The sequence below is a fragment of the Liolophura sinensis genome, chromosome 8, assembly GCF_032854445.1.
Source record: "Liolophura sinensis isolate JHLJ2023 chromosome 8, CUHK_Ljap_v2, whole genome shotgun sequence".
NCBI lineage: Eukaryota > Metazoa > Mollusca > Polyplacophora > Chitonida > Chitonidae > Liolophura > Liolophura sinensis.
Window position 1 is genome coordinate 43095762 of NC_088302.1, and position 21645 is coordinate 43117406.

The 21645-nt window shown below is 39.3% G+C and overlaps 1 protein-coding gene across 1 annotated transcript in view; it reads left to right on the forward strand.

Moving 5' to 3' along the window:
- Positions 1-17086, forward strand: part of LOC135474016 (CD109 antigen-like) — a 31666-nt gene extending 14580 nt beyond the window's left edge. Inside the window, exons 14-36 of the mRNA XM_064753997.1 lie at positions 55-249; positions 906-1055; positions 1325-1396; positions 1819-1894; positions 3922-4069; positions 4456-4573; positions 5005-5118; positions 5718-5819; positions 6935-7063; positions 7403-7541; positions 7735-7911; positions 8260-8341; positions 8557-8719; positions 9335-9403; positions 9981-10152; positions 10587-10789; positions 11079-11228; positions 11508-11570; positions 11907-12016; positions 12554-12704; positions 12942-13044; positions 13656-13759; positions 16884-17086. Of these exons, the coding sequence (XP_064610067.1) occupies positions 55-249; positions 906-1055; positions 1325-1396; positions 1819-1894; positions 3922-4069; positions 4456-4573; positions 5005-5118; positions 5718-5819; positions 6935-7063; positions 7403-7541; positions 7735-7911; positions 8260-8341; positions 8557-8719; positions 9335-9403; positions 9981-10152; positions 10587-10789; positions 11079-11228; positions 11508-11570; positions 11907-12016; positions 12554-12704; positions 12942-13044; positions 13656-13759; positions 16884-16901 (2808 nt within the window). The 3' untranslated portion in view covers positions 16902-17086. The remainder of the gene's footprint in view (positions 1-54; positions 250-905; positions 1056-1324; positions 1397-1818; positions 1895-3921; positions 4070-4455; positions 4574-5004; positions 5119-5717; positions 5820-6934; positions 7064-7402; positions 7542-7734; positions 7912-8259; positions 8342-8556; positions 8720-9334; positions 9404-9980; positions 10153-10586; positions 10790-11078; positions 11229-11507; positions 11571-11906; positions 12017-12553; positions 12705-12941; positions 13045-13655; positions 13760-16883) is intronic.
- The last annotated feature ends 4559 nt before the right edge of the window (positions 17087-21645 follow it).

Consider the following 21645-nt stretch of genomic DNA (forward strand, 5'->3'; position numbering starts at 1 on the left):
TAAACCGGTATATTGTTTAGTCATATCTCACAACCCCTGTTCATTTTACCTCAGGTATCCTCCCGGGGACGAGTTGTAAGAGTGTATGAAGAAAGAAGACGGGTCAGCTCCAAAAGATTCACGTTCTCTTTTGACGTTACGTCAGCAATGGCGCCACGAGCGAAGGTTGTAGCGTTTTTCAGGACACAGAGCGGAGAAATCGTGGCTGATGCTTTAGAGTTTTTTGTCCAAGATCCCTTTGAAACAAAGGTATACTCGGCAAATCAGACGCATACTGAGCTGTGTCGAAATGTTTTCAATGCAAAATACATACAGTATTTAGAGAAGAACAGCGAAGACAGTGTGTTGGTATCCAAATGAATGCAGTAAACTTGTGAAATCCGTCCTCTCGTCAGTTTATCTCAGTTAGGAATTTATTCTAACCGTACATGTAAATGCATACAAAGTAGTAACTCACTCGTCCCCTTATACAGAATTATGTAAAACACAATGATATTTATTGCTGTTTATTAGACGTCACCGGGCAGGCATAGGATTATTCAAAATGCCGAGTTGGACTTATATGCTTTGAAAACATCAGGGACATAAAATAAGCTTATATAAATGTTCTGTGTCTGCCAGTTATCACACTTCTGTGTTGGCTCTGGTTTTACTCTCTATGATGTCCTCGTCGTATTGTAAACATCTTAGAGACAGGTGTTTTATAGTAATAGTGCAGATATTCACTTGTGTGTTAAAGAAAGTGGTCACCTTGAGGTAGGCCTAAACCTGGCTAACGGCCGACGGGTTCTTGTAGCTTAGATAATGTTTCAACCACAATCTTAAGCTTTGATACTCAGTATTTCCTAGTTACTGCCAGCCTGAGTTGTCAAAGTTGCATGTACCAACCTTTGTGTGTTGGACAGGTGGCTGTAGGATTCAGCGACGAGGAAGTGAAGCCTGGAGATAACGTCACAATGACGGTGCTGACAGCTCCCAACTCATTGGTTGCCACGCTGGTCGTGGACAAAAAGGTTCTCCTGCTCAAGTCCGGAAATGACATCACTGAAAGCCAGGTACAACCACTTCTAAACATATTATGATCATTTAATTTCTTATTTGTAGAAAAGCGTCCTAGTTCCGTAAATGGTTTCAGACAACGGATGTTTGACTTGTGTCACATTGTTAGTAAACCTTCTAAATAGTCCCAAAGCGTAATCCATATGGTTTACACTGTTTCTTTCACTTGCATGACATATAAATCTTACCACGGACATTTGCTACTGTTGTTAGCCAGAAATACCACCGAAACATCTAATCTTCTTTTTTGTTCGACTCTCTTCAGGTTACACGTTCCATATCTGGATTAGACTGTGGATACCTTAGCAGCGTGATGGATGCTGTGCAGGCGTTTAAGGTAAGTGAACATTGTGTCTAATGGTTAATGCTTATGGCAATACATAGCTTGCAATAATAGGGGTTCGTCAGTTACAATTAAATCAGCATCCTACCCGTAAATGACTTGTTGATTGCAACATTTTCTATTAAATCGTCGAGATGCTTTGATATTTTCAAGCGGATTGGTTAATCTTGAATTGAAACTCTGTAAGTGGCTACACCGAGACAAGTACATGTTACAGACCGTGTTCGAGTTTTGGGCCGTTTAGTCTAAATTTAATAAAGTTGGGGCCGTTTTTGTCCTGCAATGAACTTTGACATAGCTGTTTAAATATTTTAATGGTAAAATTAAAAGGCGTTATGTGTTGAGAAAACAACCTTCTTAGGATGTTTATCGCTCGTGCAGCCAACAATCAAATAAACAAGTACTTGGGTTTACAGGCATCCGGCTTTATTGTACTTACTGACAGTGTACTAGCGTACAGCCCAATACAGCCGTCAAGACGTCGGGGATCACGTGAGTATATTTTGTTGTAGCTATTTGCGATTACCTCCATCTGAAGAATAAGTTACAGATAAATACAAACACATAGAAAGGTATACTTGTTGGTCATTGGCCATTTTGTCACTTGCAACGATGTGGGAAATCGTTACCCTGTCGCTCAGGTTGTTTGCCAATCTGCTCACAGTGACGTATTGTCTACGAAAAGACAGAAGGGCCTCCTCGGTATACAGTTGAAGTTGTTATGCAATGAGTGTAGGCAATGGAATGGGCCAAGCTAAAATATTCGTTGGTAACCGTCAGCCTACTGTATATCGCGAAATGCATAGGATAAGCTAAAATGATAAACAGTTGCCCCGTTTTTTCAATGTAATTGTACGATATGCTGTTAGCTGAAGTAAATAGCGTTGAGCTTTCATTAGAAGAAAATCATATATAATCTGTATAGATATATAATAATATATTTAAACTTATCTAACATATAGTTTGACAATATATGAAGAAATATACAAAATAATTTTTTCTATGGTTTAAATTCATCTCTCCCACCTATTATCTCACTTTGTTAAGCACTAAAAAAAAGAGCATGCAACTATAGGAATCGAACTCCTGGCCCTAATCGATACATTGGTTTCCGGGCATGCATGTTACGACGGGACCAACGCGGACAATGCTTTAGGCGTCAAGAAATATTGTGGTGAATGTAGAGCTCCCTCTGAACTTCCAAATTATTTCATTTTGTTTTTGTTTTTTTGTTTTTTTTTTATTTATAAATATATGATTCCGGGAACCAGCATGTTACTTCGTCCCTTACTAGATTTCTACTCCCTGCCTAGACACCAAATATGTGGAAATGAGTTTGGTTCACGTTTTGGTTTTGGTTCATATTGTTATTATGAAGGAGAATTCCCTCAGGAAAACGCCTTAAAATAGCAAACTCTGCTTCTGACCCTACTTTTGCCTTTTGATAAAACAAAAAAGTATAAATCGCATCTCTCTAGTTTTTAGCACACAGATTCCTCAGTAATTGTACTCCGTATTCAAGTAAATTTTACTTGTTTTTCTGCCTGAAAAAATTACACCTCACTGCTGCACCAAAGTGGAATGATTTCCTGTTCAGTTGCCAGCGGTCCTTTATAAATTTTATTTAGTTATCATAACACTCTTAACGTCAGGTTTGTTGAGGTGTTTTTAGCTGACACAATTTAAAATTCCAGACGTTGAGTTTGTGGGCCGGTTGCTAACATTTACACTGTAAACCGTTTTCAGTGTTAATCAAATATAAGTTTATAGATAGTTATAAAGGTCCGTCCGAAATTGAAGTGACATACCCCGATAGGACAGTTGTTAGAACCTCCGCTGCGGGAGAGGTTATTCCTGGGTCGGGGCACATCATAGACCTTAAAAGCAGAAGTTGTAACTTTCTCGCTTGGCGTTCAGCATAAAGAGTATAGTGCAACGACTGGTTGGCCCGTATCAGTATAATGGCTCGGGCGGGACGGCTTACTTGCCTAGGGTAAGTCGCCTTAGTGAAGCAGCACTAGATAAAAGAGCGGTGGAACAAGGAGCCACATAACTCAGGACTCAGGATTCCTTCGTCTTATGACTGAAAAATTGTTAAGTGCGATGTGAAACCCCAAGCACTCACTCGCTCCGAAAGGGAAATATAGGTGAGGGAGGGGAAGGGTGCGGGTGTCAGAAGCTGCACTACACCCCACCCTCCTCAGGTCTGTACCCGGAGGAACAGGGATGTTTTTTTGCCCCTCCTCCCAAGGTTTGATCTGGGAGAAACGTGTCTATAACACGATTCAATGATCACCGATAACCTGAATCAACCAGCATTTTTCAAACCCAGATTTCGTGTGGATACGTGGTGTTTTCATGGATGTATACTTGTATGTGGAACTTAAGGTACGTGTCCTGCGTGCATTTCATGATTTCAAGAAAGACACGAGCAGGTCACTATGTTGGTAAAGCCTTGGCTTGTTACGTTGTATTTGGTTATGGCAGGGTCGCCTGTCTTTTTTGTTTTGTATTTTAAGGTAATAAAGCAACTGCAGGATCTGCTTTGCCTCTCCCGGCCCTGGCACCTCAAGAAGACTTCGCCGCTGGGGGTTCTGGAGGTTCCCAAGTTGAAGAACTAAGAACCCTCTTCCCAGAGACATGGATGTTTGATGTGGAAGTCGCAAAGTGAGTTACGCCAAAAAGTGTGAATGTCTCCTAAGAGGGACAAACCAATGCCACACTTACTACCACTACCGTAATCCAATCCATTTGTTCCACTAAACCACAAAAACACAGACCACCTGTACATCGACAGCAACGACAACTTCAATCACAGTTCAGTTGAAATGACTCACACGAATGCCATCAGTCGTTGTATCGAGTCTCCTAAACCATAAATCATAGTAACTATTAAGCCGACCAAACAGCTTTCTAGATAAGTAATTTGTTGTTCTTTGATATGCAGACGACTAAGAATAAAGCCAGATTTGTATGCACTATGAAGTTACACAATATCGGGACAGAATACCGTGTTAGTGTTGCTTGCTAAACGCAAACATTTGATCTCACAGTTCCCGTGGAGAAGTGAATATCCAGACGACAGCCCCGGACAGCATCACCTCCTGGCAGGCCACAGCCTTCGCCATCAATGACCAGTCAGGATTCGGACTTTCTACGGAGCCAGCCAAGGTATTAGTCAAGCCAATAATTCAACTTGATGTATGCTACGTCTAATGAAGTTTAGTACGTTTATTGACATTCAAACTTTACAACCAGACCCACATATACCACATTTAACAGATATTAGTTTATTAAGCTGATTTCCTATTTGCTGTTCAAAAAAGGCACGATACACATGTATTGCCAAGATATTAAGGCGAAGACCGTACGCTTCAGTTGTGAACAGATTTGTCCTGGTTGGTTAAATTGAACTCGGTAAAATTGCCACTGTTTTTAACGTTGGTTTGATTTCAACAAGCCATAATTATTAGACTGGGCAATGTTGGGAAATGACTCGATCATCTGGTGTAACTAGGTGTCAGTATATAACTATGTGTGGAAAACCATCCTGAGGAAAACATAGCATTGCTCTGAATTTAAATATACTGTATATCCCACAGCTGACAGTGGTCAAACCGTTCTTTGCTAACATATACCTGCCATACTCCGTAATCCGAGGAGAAGAGCTCTTCCTTCAAGTCAACGTTTTCAACAACCTCAAAATAAATCTGACGGTAAGTAGACTGGGTGTTAATACAGGTCACATATGCTAGCTTCCTCTAAGGCCGTACGTAGGAAGGTCTCTCAGCAACATGCAGATGGTTGTGGGTTTCCCCCGACAGCTGTCGGATAAGTGAAATATTCTTACGGCGTAAAACACCAGTCAAATAATTAAACAAATTAAATGCGACCTTTTACCGCAACCTGAAGATATTACGAAACTGAATAGCTCCATATCTCTGTCGGTCAGTCAGTTTTAACATCCCAACTTTCAACATGGACATGCTATCTTTTAATACCAGACATTCATTTAACCATTTGTCAGCGTGCAAGGCGACACGAATCGCTCAGCGAGATGACGCATCTATTGCAAATGAGTGCTTGTTCAAGTATTCATTTGATGAAGGCGCGTTGTAAAACCTTGTCTGCAGTGACCGTTTCCAGATGATGTACACCCAATGAAAAATGAAACTAAACATGAAAAGAAAAGAAATAAAAACTACTACCGAGAAAAATGAAGAAAAGATGTCACCCCACCTAGGTGACAAAAGAAAAAGAATTGGTGTACAGATCAAGGAATATACACTGTCTTATGTATGACTTTTGATTTCAGGTTGATGTTGAACTGCAAGAATCTGATGGCTTCCAAACTCTTGACATCAATGACGCTGGAGAGGAAGTTCTACTTCCTGGATCCCGCAGCCGGACTTTAACAGTAAGTTTGAGGAATCCGTTTCCTAAACCTGTCTATAATCGGTGCAGTGAAACCGGCCATTTTGTTGAATTTAACGGTGCTTAGTGTCGCTTGCAACATTATATTACAACGTCACGAAGATGTCTTCAAGTTGGCTCCAGATCGAACCTCTAGTTCACCTCATCAACAAGGCAGTACTTGTGTGTGTGTGTGATTAGGCCTTAACATCAGCACTACTCCAACCATATCATGGTGACAGGATTTTGGTGATTGATATGAATTAATATTGTTAACAAGGCATGCAGGAGAATGAATCGTTGAAGTGTAACGTTAAATTGGCAATATTTTACCCAAATCATGGCGAATATCGCAGCAGAAAGTCAGTCTTAGATATACAGACGCAAAGCGTCTCTCAAAGAACTTCATTATTAGATTAATGTAAACGCAGATTTCAAGAATACTCCCCTACTAGGACTACGTATTGCCAAAGATGGAGAGAACATATAAATGACATAAAGTTCAGATAAAAGAGTGCGAAAAGTTATTCCTTAATGTGATCTTCAATATCGTTTCCCCATTTTTCCTAAAGATTTTTCCTAATTTTTGTATGGTGGGTATTTGGGACCAAATGTCGTTGTTTAATAATGTCACAAATGAGGATGTAACACAGGTCTAATAACTATTTTTGCACTAGAATTTGTTCGTTTCAGCTAACAAATATATTAAACTTCCATTTGGATCATATTATATTTTAATATGTTCATAAACATTATCATAATTTAGGTTAAATACATATGTTTTGATATCAACAACAAATTTACGTTCAAATAAATTTATTGGACAAGCATCACATCCTTATTTAGAACATTATTATGCAACAACTATAAATAGCAAAAGTTACCCAAATACCCATCATACAAAAATATTTTCAAATACCCTTTTCTCTTGAAAAAAAAATCCAAAAAAATATTAAACATCATATTTTCAAATAAGTTTTGACGCTCTTTTATCTGATTTTGACATCATGTTTATGTTTTCTTCTCCTTTAACACTATTACATGTACTTTAGGATCTGTTCGTTTGATTTCCTTGGTTTTACCATTTTGCATACAACGTCTGTATACAATCTTTTTCAGGTACCCAGTGGTATTCCCAAATCTGTTGTGTTTCCTATCAAAGCTGTTAAGCTGGGGAATATTCCCATTACTGTGACAGCCCGGTCAGGAGCCGCCTTTGATGGTCTCACTAAGACTCTGCTCGTGGAGGTAAGTGACCTTCAGGATTAACCTTCAGATATACAAAACTTTGCCAGTTGTCATGTGCTTGTCATCAGTTTTGTGCCGTCGTGTAAAAAGGTCGTTAGTATTTCTCTTGTAGTCACAAACTATAAACCGCTTCACTATTTCATTAACATCTTATCATTTTAGCACAGTTTATCCATGTCCATTGAAGTGAATATGCCGCCACTCCTTAAAATTGTAGTAAAGTCTAACAAGTAAGATGAATATACCAATGGCTCTAGAAATTGCTTGGTTGGAAGATGAAATTAGGGTTGTTGATGGTCTTGTAAGTACTTTATCTAACAAAACTCTTCATATGTACAGCCAGAGGGCGTGGCGGACGAATACAACTTTATCCAGCTGGTTAACCTAACCAGCTCAAGCCACCATCAAGCGACCAGCCCAGTTTCGTATCCACCAGGAGTGGTGCAGGGTTCAGAGAAACTTAAAGTGAAACTTGTGGGTAAGTTCAAAGATACAATAACATATTTTATATAGAACGTTACAAATACTGAGTCATCGCAACCATTACCACGCTCTCTGACCAATGCAAAGCCAAGGGGTTGATCCCAAGGTGGCGAAGCGAACAATGACAATAGCAAGCCGACACTATTATTTGTTAAGTGATACAAGACAACCATATGTCATTTCCGTAGGTGACGTACTGGGGGGCACGGTGTCGAACCTGGCAGGTCTAGTGCGCATGTCTTATGGATGCGGAGAGCAGAATATGGTGAACTTTGCCCCCACCGTGTTTGTGTCTACATACCTGCAGTCCGTGGGTCAGTTGACAGGAGAACGGAGGAGACAAGCGATTGACTTCATCTCTCAAGGTACAGTCGATTTAGCTCTAAAGAACATAGAGAAAAACACAAGACGTTTCAAAGCCGAATCTTTTATAAAATTTTATCTTAAACGGACATAGGCTTTCAAGAAAGATTAAATAGAAATACCGTTGTTTATTTCAGAGCGAAGTTGGAGTAACACTCCAACTTCGCTCTGAAATATAAAACGTTGAAATTTAAGAAAGACAAATCATCTCCAAAATTTGCTTGAGTCATGTACCGAAAGGTTCAGACATAGAATGTACCCTGTGCTTTGGCTGAGGAGTTATCAAAGGCCAGTGAATTAAAGAATTTGTAAATTCAATCTTATTCTCAGATATTTGTTTGGTTTTGAAGGATACCAACGCCAAATGAACTACAGGAGGAACGACGGGTCTTACAGCGCATTCGGAAATCGCGACAAAGAAGGCAATCTTTGGTGAGTGAACCAGGGACTTACAGACATAAATCATAAATCACAAAACATATTATCCAAGGATTTACATGAACATTTAAAAAAACCTTTTGAAGGTCAGGTAAATTGACACATTTCGTCCGTTATAAACAAGCTACATTACACTGTTTTTAATTATCAGTTGTCAAACCTATGTTATCCGCTATGTTATTCGACAATATGCCATCTTTCCTTTCCAGGTTAACAGCCTTTGTTGCCAAATCCTTTGTAACGGCGGCCAGTAACGACTTTCTGAACCTGGACCCAGTGGCTCTGAGAGCATCCTATGCGTATATAGCTGCACAGCAGAACGTCGACGGATCCTTCCGGTCAAAGGGAAAACTCCACAACAAACGACTGCAGGTAAGAACGACTCCTAACTGGTTTAACAGCAGAAACATTCATTCATTTTTTTACCGGTAAACCAGTAGAAATATTCTGTGGGAATATGTAGAGTTTTAGTGAGGTTGTTCGCCCGAGACAGCCAGAGCGTCTGGGTATAATCAAAGTTTGAGGAAAATGGGGTTGTTCATGTGTATAAATCTTCCAGTATATACAAATACGGCCCACAGTGACTGGTTTAACTATTTCTTTGCTCTTACTAAACCCTGGCTATTGAAATTTTTGTCTTGTATATCTGTCATTTGTTTGACAACCCTCAACATACCCATGCAACATATGTGCAGGCTACGTATTAGGCATTTTATGTTGTCTAATAAAGTTACCGCCTTCCACCATTAATGCACACATATTAAGCTTGATGTGTAAGTAAAATAAGAACGTGAGGAATTCGTATCAAACATCAAACAGATAGGCTTCTTATGAATGAAACTGTCCTGAGTTTTGCTCTAATCATCTGTTATGACAATAAATCCAAGGTAAATTAGCTGTATAATCATGTAAATTATCCTCGTTATTAGTGTTAATGTAAATAATGCAAAACTTGTAATTGTCCTCATTTGGATCGTTGTGTTACAGGGACAATCTGGAGGTGGTGACGCGTTGACAGCGTACGTACTCACTGCCTTGTTGGAAAACCCATCAACGGTAAGAGAAACCCTCAAGTCAGAGATCACGGGAAACACTCACCGATAGATCTGTGTTCATTCATTAAGGTGTGCGATGAATGACCTTAACTTTTCTTTAACTACGAGATGTTCCTTTTTGACTTTGTTTTGTCTACTATTAGTATGTATCATCAGAATTAATGCAATCCAACGCACAATTGTGATTACTAGCGCATTCAGCTACGGAAACAGCCGATCTTATGTTCAGACTAGAGACGAACACGAAAATAAGAAAATACAAAAAAAATGCTGTGGTAAGGCGTTTCATGATAAAATTATATCTATTTATACCTAATGAGTCGCCCGATTCAGCTTGACAACAGCAACTCTGCTCCTGTGCGTAAGAATGTGGAGTGAGTTGAGGTTCAAGCGTCTCATTCAACATGACCTCCAAATGTTAATTCCCATGATTCCTGAGAATGGCGGTGTCTATTTTTAGTAACATTGCTCCAGTGGTCGATCATACCGGATGAAGTACAAGTGCGCGGACAACCATAAGACCCAGTACAGTATTTCTCACTATTGATATACGCTTGCTATTATATTTTCCTCAACAGGATACAGACTTCAGCCGTACTATCGCCAAGGCTCAACGGTTTGTGGAGAACTACGTCAATACCAGTGCGGACCTGTATGACTTGGCTATCGGAGCGTACGCTTTGGCCCTGTCTGGCAGCCGGCGGGTGGACAGCGTGCTGGAAACTCTTGAGGCCAGGGCCACAAATAGAGGTTTGTTCTAAACTTGATTCCAAATAATGATATCCATTCAGAATTCACCTATTATGCATTGTGGTTTGTGCACAGTAACCTCTATAAAGGCCTGTGTCTTGGTCTTTAAAATAGATTTATGTTTACATAGCATCTGGCTAAAAAGCTTTGCTGGAAACGGATCATTCTTAATGTTTGTCCTGTACATATGCTTGGGCCACGTGCAGCAACAACAGCAATATCCAAGTTGTGTAACTTTATTTACTTCACCATACACACATATTCTCTTGTTCTGGCGATGTGAGAGATTCATGTGTCTCACAAAAACTATAAGCAGTACATTTTTCCGACGTGTTGCCAGCGGTGGGAATGTCACGTAGTTGCAGATGTGCCTTTTGCTGCTAGTGGGAACCAATGATGCTTTAGATATGATATAATTTATTATCTACTGACAGACGGCTACACGTATTGGGAGGTGGAGGCTGATCCCGTGTACAGATGGGAACCGCCGAGACACCAGTCAAAGGCAGCCAGCATTGAAGCTACCAGTTACGTGTGTCTTGTGTATGCCCTGAAGAAAGACATCAGCAAGAGCTCCCAGTGTCTGGCTTGGCTCGTCAGTCAGCAGAATGATTATGGGGGATTTGTCTCCACTCAGGTAAGAGAAGCTTCGTATCATATCTGAGGTCGTGTACGTCTTTGTGTCTTCTTCGAGAGTTGCGAAAAATTCAGCAAGTATATATCATGCAAATGCTTTGTTGACATTTATTCTTTCGTCTATAATGATAAGTACAGAAATGAATCCGGATTCAGTGATATGTTCAATTGTCTTTTTGGTAAACTGGGTATTTGTTTTACAAATATCAATGAAATCTTTGATTTTTCTTCGTCACATAATGATGAATATGTCGTTATGTTTCTATCATTTTGTTTTTGTTGTCCTTAAGGATACAGTGGTTGCTGTCCAGGCTCTCAGTGCTATGGGACCTTTCTTCTACACGAAAACCCAGAAGGGTTATATTACTGTTGAGGCCGCCGGGACTTCTGCATCCTTCACTGTGAACGACGCCAACAGGCTGGAGTTACAACAGGCTACGGTAATGTGTCCATGTTTTCTCCATTTAATAATAATCAAATAACTAATGAGGCTTTTCGTTCGGCTTATCTAAGTACAAAGATAAGTGACATTCAATATCTTTGAATCATGGTAATGGTTCAAAGAAGCATCCTCTTATTGCTAGAATATATAGAATGTTTGCACACCACAATTTTACACAAGTATACTAGTTCGGTAGTGTGTGTCCAGAACAGTTAGCCCATAGGCTCACCGATGATCTAAAGATTTTGTTTTCATTGTCATGTTTTATCTTCCTCAGCTACCGGTTAACGCCAGCAGTGTTACCGTGCGGGCATCTGGGATGGGCGTGTTCTTGGTCTCCGTAAGTACATCTATACACTTCAACGCCACTAGCACGTAGAATACACGTTTTACTCGCTCTGACCCAAACAAAAATTATTTTAAGTCCATGTACACTTGTTTGAGAATATTACTTATCCTGGTAGTGTGTCTTATAGTGTACGAGAGTTTCTTCCAAACTTCCCTCACTACCTGCATGTAGTCTACCATCATACCAATCAAAGCCAGGTAGGGACATAGGATTGTTACTTTAGGCTCCGGTTTGCATTAAGATGTGGTTCTAGTGATATTTTGATATCAGATACATACACTAAATGATATACATCGTTTGACTTGTGTTTTCGTTGTATGTTTTCAGATTTCAGTTAGGTACCACATCCAGACCCCAGTACTGGAGCCCTCGTTCACGCTCACCACGACCCTTATCAGAGACACACCCACGGTCATTGAGCTAAGCGTTTGTGCCAAGTGAGTACTATACACCAGGATGCCGGCTCTTCAAAGCATGTGCTTCCCAACACACGCTGTCTTTCTTTCGGATGGGTAGCCAATCACAATTTCTGAAGACAAAATTCTACCTTGGATGGGTTACTGTGGGTTATTTTTGTTTGACTTTTGATGATGGCACCTCAGTGTTCTGTTGTGCATATAGCCATGACGTCATCTATTTTACATTGCCTTGAGCTCTGAAACATCATGCCAAGGCAATATCACTCACAAATTGGATCTAAATTTTGAACTAAATGCAAATATTAATTATGTTGAATAGGTCATTATGGTTAGATTTGTTAGATACTTGACGACGGGCAGTGGTTTTCTACAGACAACCCTGTTTTCTTCACCCATAAACCTAACCGCTGTGGTACACGTGACAATTTCGGAATGCGGCCTGAAATGCAAATTTAATAATTTAATGAATCAAAGAGAGTTTGACGGGTTTGAACTCCATATATACTGATGTATTTGTCTTAAAGCGCGCCATTAACGAAGTACTACTGTTGTCAGATATCTTCGTGGTGAGGCCAGCAGTATGGCGAACATTGAAATCCGGTTGCCGTCAGATTTTAGCCTGACTCAGGAGGGGAAAGATCAACTGCTGTCTGTGGCCAAGAGGGTGGATGTGCTGGACGGCAAAGTCTTGATGTATCTGGATGAGGTAAGCGAAATGTGTTGCTGTTGAAGTATCTGACATCGTTTGAATGATACATAAATTTACATGCACTACCTACAGCGTTAAACTTTCCAACGTCTTATCCCTGGTAGGCTCTTTAACAGACTGACTTGTTCCGTATGTGCGAGCTCGAGTGAAGTTAGTATGTAAATGTAGTAAGCGACAACTTTCCTCTTGTCCTGTTTAGAACGCCATAAAATCTGATATTTTTGTCCTCGTTAGATAACAAGCAGAGGCGTTTGTACAAGCTTTACGGCAACCGGAAGTGGGAACGTTAACAAACCCAAGCCCAATCCTGTCAGGGTGTTCGACTATTACAACCCAGGTTAGTTTTACTTTTATTTTATTTTTGCCCCTGGCCACGATCGTGCTTAAAACGAAATAGGGGCCTTTTTGAAAGAGCTCTCTGCTGTGTGAGGAAGATTTGTCCTTGACAATGAGGCGGGGTGTGAGATTCCAGCTTCCACGTGATAGGCTACGGATTTGTTTATATTTTTATTTGACTGTTGTTTAATGTGGAGCTCTACCATATTTCATCTGTCCGACGCCAGTAGAGCTTTAGGAAAGTTAGGTTCAGGGGAAGGAAACTGTGCAGGGAGCGAACCACCGACATTGGCCAGGCACCTCACATACTTCTTGACCTAACGCCACAGCCAAAACAGCGAAAGATGGATTCGAACACGCACTGTGGATTTCCTCCATTCATAAAAGTGACTAGTCATGTAAATATTCACGAAAGGATGCTAAGGACTCCAGTTAAATCTATGAAAACAAGATAGGGATGTCTACTGATGTCTGCACTCGTGCCGCTTCGACAGCTAAATAAAAAAAACATTACTATACACGTGATAATTTTGTCAGCTAATTTTTGTCAGGTGTAAATGTCCTCTGCTGTTTGCTTGGAATTTGCACAAATTTATTTTCTCTTTTCTTTAGATGATTCTGCCCTAGCGTTTTACACCCTAACATCTCTCAATGGAGATTTCTGTGATTCTACCGTTTGTGCTAACGACTCTGCAGGCTGCTCGGCCAACTGCCCGGTAAGTAACTGATAATTGCGGGAAAAGGATGAGGAAAAATGTAGCATGTAGCCTATGGCTTTGTGTGAAGGATGAGGAATGAATGAATAAATGTAGCCTGTGGTTTTGTGTGAAGGATGAGGAATGAATGAAGCATGTAGCCTGTGGTTTTGTGTGAAGGATGAGGAATGAATAGATGTATCATATACATGTAACTTGTGTGAAGTATGAGGTATGAATGAATGTAGCATACAGCATGTCATTTCTGTAGAGGATAAGGAACGAAAGTAGTAGGTAGACTGTCGTTTGTATGCAATATGACTTCGTTCAGCATGTATCCTGTCGTTTTTATGAAGAATGAATGAATGAATGTAGTATGTAGCCTAACGCATGTGTAATAAATACAGAATGAATGAATGAATGTAGCATGTTGCCTGTAGTTTCTGTGAGGGGCGGGAAATGAATGAATGTAGCATGTAGCCTGTGTTTGTGTGGAGGATAAGGACTGAATACAGCATGTTGCCTGTAGTTTGTGTGGAAGATAAGAAATGAATACAGCATGTTGCCTGATGTTTGTGTGGAGGATAAGGGATGAATACAGCATGCTGCCTGTAGTTTGTGTGGAGGATAAGTAATGAATACAGCATGTTGTCTGTAGTTTGTGTGGAGGATAAGAAATGTTCGTATGGAATATGAATAATGAATGGGTGTAACGAGTAGCCTGTTGTTTATCTGGAAAATGAAATCTGAATGAATGTAGGATGTAGCCTGATGTTTGTCTGGAAGATTGATTAACTAAATGTAGCATAATGCCGTTTGTGTGAGAACAGAGAAATGAATTAATATATAATGTAGCCTGTTGTTCATGTGGAAGATGAAGCATGAATGACTGCAGCATGTAGACAGACGTTTATGTGAAAGATGACCTATGAATGCACGTAGCATGTAGACTGACGTTCATATGGAAGAAGTATGAATGAACGTAGCATATAGACTGACGTTTATGTGGACGATGGAGTATGAATGCAAGTAGCATGTAGACTGACGTTTATGTGGAAGAAAAAGTATGAATGAACGTAGCGTGTAGACTGATGTTTATGTCAAAGATGACGTATGAATGAACGTAACATGTAGACTGACGTTTATGTGAAAGAAAAAGTATGAATGCACGTAGCATATAGACTGACGTTTATGTGGACGATGGAGTATGAATGCAAGTAGCATCTAGACTGACGTTTATGTGGAAGATTAAGTATGAATGCACGTAGCATATAGACTGACGTTTATATGGAAGATGAAGTATGAATGCACGTAGCATCTAGACTGACGTTTATGTGGAAGAAATAGTATGAATGAACGTAGCGTGTAGACTGATGTTTATGTCAAAGATGACGTATGAATGAACGTAACATGTAGACTGACGTTTATGTGAAAGAAAAAGTATGAATGAACGTAGCATATAGACTGACGTTTATGTGGACGATGGAGTATGAATGCAAGTAGCATGTAGACTGACGCTTATGTGGAAAATGAAGTATGAATGCACGTAGCATATAGACTGACGTTTATATGGAAGATGAAGTATGAATGCACGTAGCATCTAGACTGACGTTTATGTGGAAGAAATAGTATGAATGAACGTAGCGTGTAGACTGATGTTTATGTCAAAGATGACGTATGAATGAACGTAACATGTAGACTGACGTTTATGTGAAAGAAAAAGTATGAATGAACGTAGCATATAGACTGACGTTTATGTGGACGATGGAGTATGAATGCAAGTAGCATGTAGACTGACGCTTATGTGGAAAATGAAGTATGAATGCATGTAGCATCTAGACTGACGTTTATGTGGAAGAAAAAGTATGAATGAACGTAGCGTGTAGACTGGTGTTTATGTGAAAGATGACGTATGAATGAACGTAACATGTAGACTGACGTTTATGTGGAAGAAAAAGTATGAATGAACGTAGCGTGTAGACTGGTGTTTATGTGAAAGATGACGTATGAATGAACGTAACATGTAGACTGACGTTTATGTGGAAGATGAAGTATGAATGCACGTAGCATCTAGATTGACGTTTATGTGGAAGAAAAAGTATGAATGAACGTAGCGTGTAGATTGATGTTTATGTCAAAGATGACCTATGAATGAACGTAACATGTAGACTGACGTTTATGTGAAAGGAAAAGTATGAATGAACGTAGCATATAGACTGACGTTTATGTGGACGATGGAGTATGAATGCAAGTAGCATGTAGACTGACGTTTATGTGGAAGATGAAGTATGAATGCACGTAGCATCTAGACTGACGTTTATGTGAAAGAAAAAGTATGAATGAACGTAGCGTGTAGACTGATGTTTATGTGAAAGATGACGTATGAATGAACGTAACATGTAGACTGACGTTTATGTGAAAGAAAAAGTATGAATGAACGTAGCATATAGACTGACGTTTATGTGAAATATGACGTATGAATGAAAATTTATTTATTTATTTATTTATTTATTTATTTGATTCGTGTTTTAAGCCGTACCCAAGAATATTTCACTTATACAACGGCGTGAATGGAAATAGAATGTAGCCTGTTGTGCATGCATCTTGCTTTTTATGTGGAAATTGAATTAGTATGAAGTATGAATGACTGCCGCATGTAGCTTGATGTTTATGTGAAAAATGAAATATGAATGAACGTAGAATGTAGACTGACGTTTATGTGGAAGAAGAAGAATGAATGAACGTAGCATGTAGACTGATGTTTATGTGGACGATGACACACGAATGAAAATAGCATGTGGCCTATTGGGCCAAAGATGAAGTCTTCATGCATCTTGCTTTTCATGTGGAAGATGAAGTATGAATGAGCGTTTGTACAAGAACATCATCAGTGTATTGAACCTGCTGCCTGTGTGATACAAGAATGAATATATACCGTCAACTGATGTTAGGGAAAAACTTCACCAGCACGTAGGCCTAATAGGCTGTTCGTAGAGGAAGAACTTGTATATATAAATTCCATACCTTATAGAAACATTAGCCTAGCAATGTAGCTTATTCAGATATCTTGAGAAATCAATCCGCAAAGCATTCCCTGTGTTTGTTGCAATTGCTATATAGTTTTGTTTTGTTTTTGTTTTTTCAGAAACGCAAGAGAAAGTAAGGAGCATGCAGCGCAAGAGAGGCTATTATAAGACTTCCATTTTGTTGTCATTTTACTATTTTCTTTTAAATTTGGATACAAATTTGTTCTACACTACATTTATAGTGTTTTCAGATCATTGATAAATTATAATTATACTTTTGAAATTTGGCTATTTATAAATAAATGAGTTTGAGGGATATTAATTTTATGAGGTTGTCTTTATTGATCATAATTGTTTTGCTCAAGGGTCAGTTAAACCAATTTCAGCAAAATGAAGCCATAAGTATTGAAACTGAGATTTCTGTGAATAAGGTTGATTCTTTTGATTCTCACGTTATTGTGTGGTTACAAGGCCTCTTCATGATTACATTGACTACACTGTAGTTTGTCACCATCACTGTTAAATTAGCTTGGAACATCCAAACAGAAGACTTGGTTCTGATGGCAAAGCTATCAGTTATCTTATTCTCGGCACTAAAAGACAAATTTCATTTTATAATCATCGAGGTTAAACAGGATTTTTCAGAGAAAAGTGACAAATCTGAACGCTATCCTGATTCGTATATGTAACACGTTAACATGTCTCGAAGGTGACACATTCCATGAATGTTTGGCAACTCACAAAATGCCAAAAGCAAAATGTTCATTCAACGTTCAAAACATTTTACACGATATGTGTTTTTTGTTATCTTGGGTACCTTTAAGATTTAGCTATTGTCCACGAAACACAAGCAATAAATCGGATGACATTCTCTCTATACCAGAGACCTGTGAACATCTGTATTGTGACGAGGCGCTCTTTCGGGGAAAACAGAGTGCAAACAAGTCTGATATACATTGCATTGGATTAGACCTCTCCCGAACGTTTCCATGAACACGTTTGGGTTTTTTTTTTCGAGTTTATTTACATGAATAATTCTAATGAACACAATCAAGTCGACTGTAATAATTACAGGAGCAGTGAGGAACCTTTCCCTAAATATCCTAAATATTGTTACAATAATGTTATTTATACCACCATCCTTCATGGCCAACACCTGCATAAATCGGAGATAACATTTATTGAAAATTCACAATCTTTTAAGGAGAATAAGTCTTCAATTATGAAACATGAGCGATGTATAGTATATGCCTATATATTTCTAACCAAAGAGAAGATGAATCGGACCAACCCATGACAAAGAAATATTTTGACTACTTTATATTTATTGAAAAAACTGCCTATTTACAGACTGATGTACTACGGTTTGTTTTGGTATAGGTGTGTTGAGGGCCATCTTTTCATCCTCTTTCTTGAACCATCCTGCACATCTGAAGAACCAAAAGGTTACTGTCTTACTGTGAATATGACAATAAATGTATGGTATATGTCTGTAACGATCAGTTCAATATTTGGTTTGACTACAAGGTTTTTCATTCATAATCCAACACGAACAATAAGGTCATCTAAAAAGGCAATTAGGAGCCAAATGCTCCTACATTCTGGTTCGGTTCCTCGAAAGTTTCCCATTTCTTTGCATATCACAAGGAGACAAATTGGTCATCAAAAATAGCATTGGTCCCAATGCTTCCACTGGCCTTCATATTTATTCAACAGGCCCGGTATGTTCAAACGACAATGCTGGAAACAAAGTTTTGCCAACCTTGAAACTTGTATTTCATGGTGTCCAGTGAGTCTTACACCGCCAAATGGTTTGTCGAAATATCCATAACGTGGGCAGAATTAATCAAGGGCATGCCGAACTTTCAAGAATGTGTGCAGGCATACATGTACAAGGGAGATAACTGAAAGCGAATAATCTTCGTCGAATTCGACCAACCAAATGAAAATAGAACAAACTCTGCATGTAAAGGCCTACATGTATTTCGAGGGTCTTGTAAAATTCGGCAAACGTGGGTAACGAATGAGAGTTTTTGATTCCACGAATTTCCCAAGTCGACACGACAAATCGCACTGTTTTTTACATGTTTTTGTGCGAGAAATACAGATAGGCCTATTAGATCTACCTATGAAGGTACATGCATATAGCCATTTACCTTTGCCGCAACTCTAATTGTTCTTGCTTAATCAGAGCTCATCTAAGAACACGGGAGTGTCCTCTTATCTCTCTTGCGTCAGAGCCGGGGCTTCGTACAGACTCTACATGGTCACGAATAATACTAAAATGTCAACCCTTCCTGAAAAACACTTTCAAATACATTGGAATTGATCTGTGACAGAATATTTTACGTCCTCAAATATTTCTGGCACCTGACTCATACTTCCTTTAAATCATTTTATTTACCTGACTGGTGTTTTTTCGCCAAATACCTCAAAAAGATGTTTGTGTCCTTATTTAAAGTTTTTCGCATCTTTTCCGTGTTCTATTTTTCTACGTGTTTAGCTTTGTTTCATTTACAAGTATCGATAACATCATAAGTTGAGTTAAAAGTGAGAAACTGTGGAACTTAATCCAATCAATTTGAACTCCTCTTAATTTGCAGAATTTAATTGTAATTTGTGCACCCCTTGCGGGTGTTAAAAATGTCTGTTTTCGACACTGCCGATGTGGTCTGTTAACGCGTCGTTTTAGTTCATGTATACAGGAAATACACACAAAAAAAGATTGCTTTTCCGCTTTAATAGTAGGCCTGTTACCTCATCTCTCTTCATGCAAAATCGTCTGTATCGCACTCTGCAGGGCAATGCGTCCAATCACCCTCACCCGCGCGAGGTTGGAAAGAGGTGGTGAGAACGAGGACAAGCACGTTAGTCTTCATCTGAAACAGACAGGGAGGCCGAGTACATACCAAGATGAAAAACAAGTTCGATTATTTGAGACAACGAGCTGTACAGTACATATAGGCCTGACTAATGTGACATGTGGAAATGCGATATGGAGTCATTTTTTTACAGGCTCTATTGGCCTAGAAAAGTCTAACTGGGTTAAGAAGTTATTAAACCATCGATGTGGCCGTCAACTATCAGGTGGTCAAATATCGCCACAATCGAACTACCGGCAGCTGGCCTAAAACGGTCGAACACTAAGTAACCAATCGTGTTGTTTGACCATACTATAGGTCTACAGTAATTAATTCGCTGGACGTCAGCCTTCATGGGATCACGTTTTCTCGCACCTCTTATTCTCTAGATAACAGACAAGAAGTATGCATTTCATAGGCGTACATCACTTAAAATGTTTTCGGTTGGCTTCAACACCAAGATAACATCGAATCTATCCGATGAACTAGCCACACGCTTGACGGCCATGATGTTAAAGGGACAGTTATCTCCCATAAAATTTTGGATGAAGTTACACCCCTGAATTCCGGAACACTTTGAAATTAAAGCCGAGAATGTGATTTTTTTCTGATGTGCGACTAAAACCGATCAAAATGTAGAACTTTTAAGGCAAATTATAAGCCTTGGGTCAGAAAATGTGCTTAAACATAAAATACCCCAAAAAAATCAATTCGAAGAAGTTTGATTGAACTTACCCCATCAGAAATGTTGCAACTTATCCCAAGAATACATGCTTTAAATGTCCATCATACAGTGGTTATCAACAAAACTTAAGAATTCTACAGACCGGTACATGTAAAAGACCTAATATCTGTGTGACAGTTGCAGTACAATTGTTATAGTTTTCTTCTTTTCATTTAGCTTTGTATGTGCTCACTCTCACAATATAGCTTCAAAAGAACATCAATAGCAAAATATCTATATCTTCTTTGTTTTTGATTCATGTGTGTCTATCAACGTTAAGGAAACGTGACAATTGCATCAGTTTTGGCATATTTCTGCATACTCAGAATATATGCATTAATTACCTTAAAATTTAAGGGAAAAAACTTAGAAATGTAACTTCCTTTTACATTTATTTATCTAATATTTGACAGGTGCTTTTACGCCTTAATCAAGAATATTTCCCTTGTACGACGTAGGCCAGCATTAAGGTTGGAGGAAACCAAGCTTGGAGTCCAGGGAAACCCCTTATCATCAGCAGTTTGACCTTTATGTACGAGCGGAGAGAAAACCAGCATGAGCTTGAACTAGTGGCCGGATTAGCGAGAGGATTTTGTGTTACTGCTCTGCGGTAGCACGCTATGTATATATAACTACTCGGAAACAGAGGAAGCAATTTCAACGTATAAAACAGTCCCATGAGGTGGAGAAACTAAAATTAAGCGATTCTCTCCGCGGTGGCAGAAATAGTGCCACTGCTGCAACTTACCTGTACCCTGGTTGCAACTTGTCCCTGTTTCCCCTAGCTCTAAGCTATGACGTACATGAGTTACTGAAATATGTATCCGAAGGTCAATGGTTATTTCACGTCCGTCTGGTTTCCCCATACATAGTCTTGACCGCGGTCACTTATGTGAACAAATTGTTGAGTAGGCCTAGTCATACAACGTAAATCATCAATCAAATAATTAAATTTAATAATTCATTTATTTATTTATTTGATTGATTGATGTTTCAGACCGTAGGCCTACTCAAGAACATTTCACTTATACGACGGCCATGCAGCATTCTGGTGGAAAACCCACGACCATCCACAGGTTACTGACAGATCTTCCCACGTACGGCCGCGGAGGTAGCCACCCACAGCGACCGCATTGGTGAGAAGCTGCTGTGTCATTGCGCCGCGCTGGCACGCTAACCACCTCGGCCACGGAGGTCCCCTATGGATTTATAAAGATATATGTATATATATGTAGCCTACATTATCTTATTGTAACATAATCTGCCCCTAACTTATTATTGACCTTTCCGGAATGT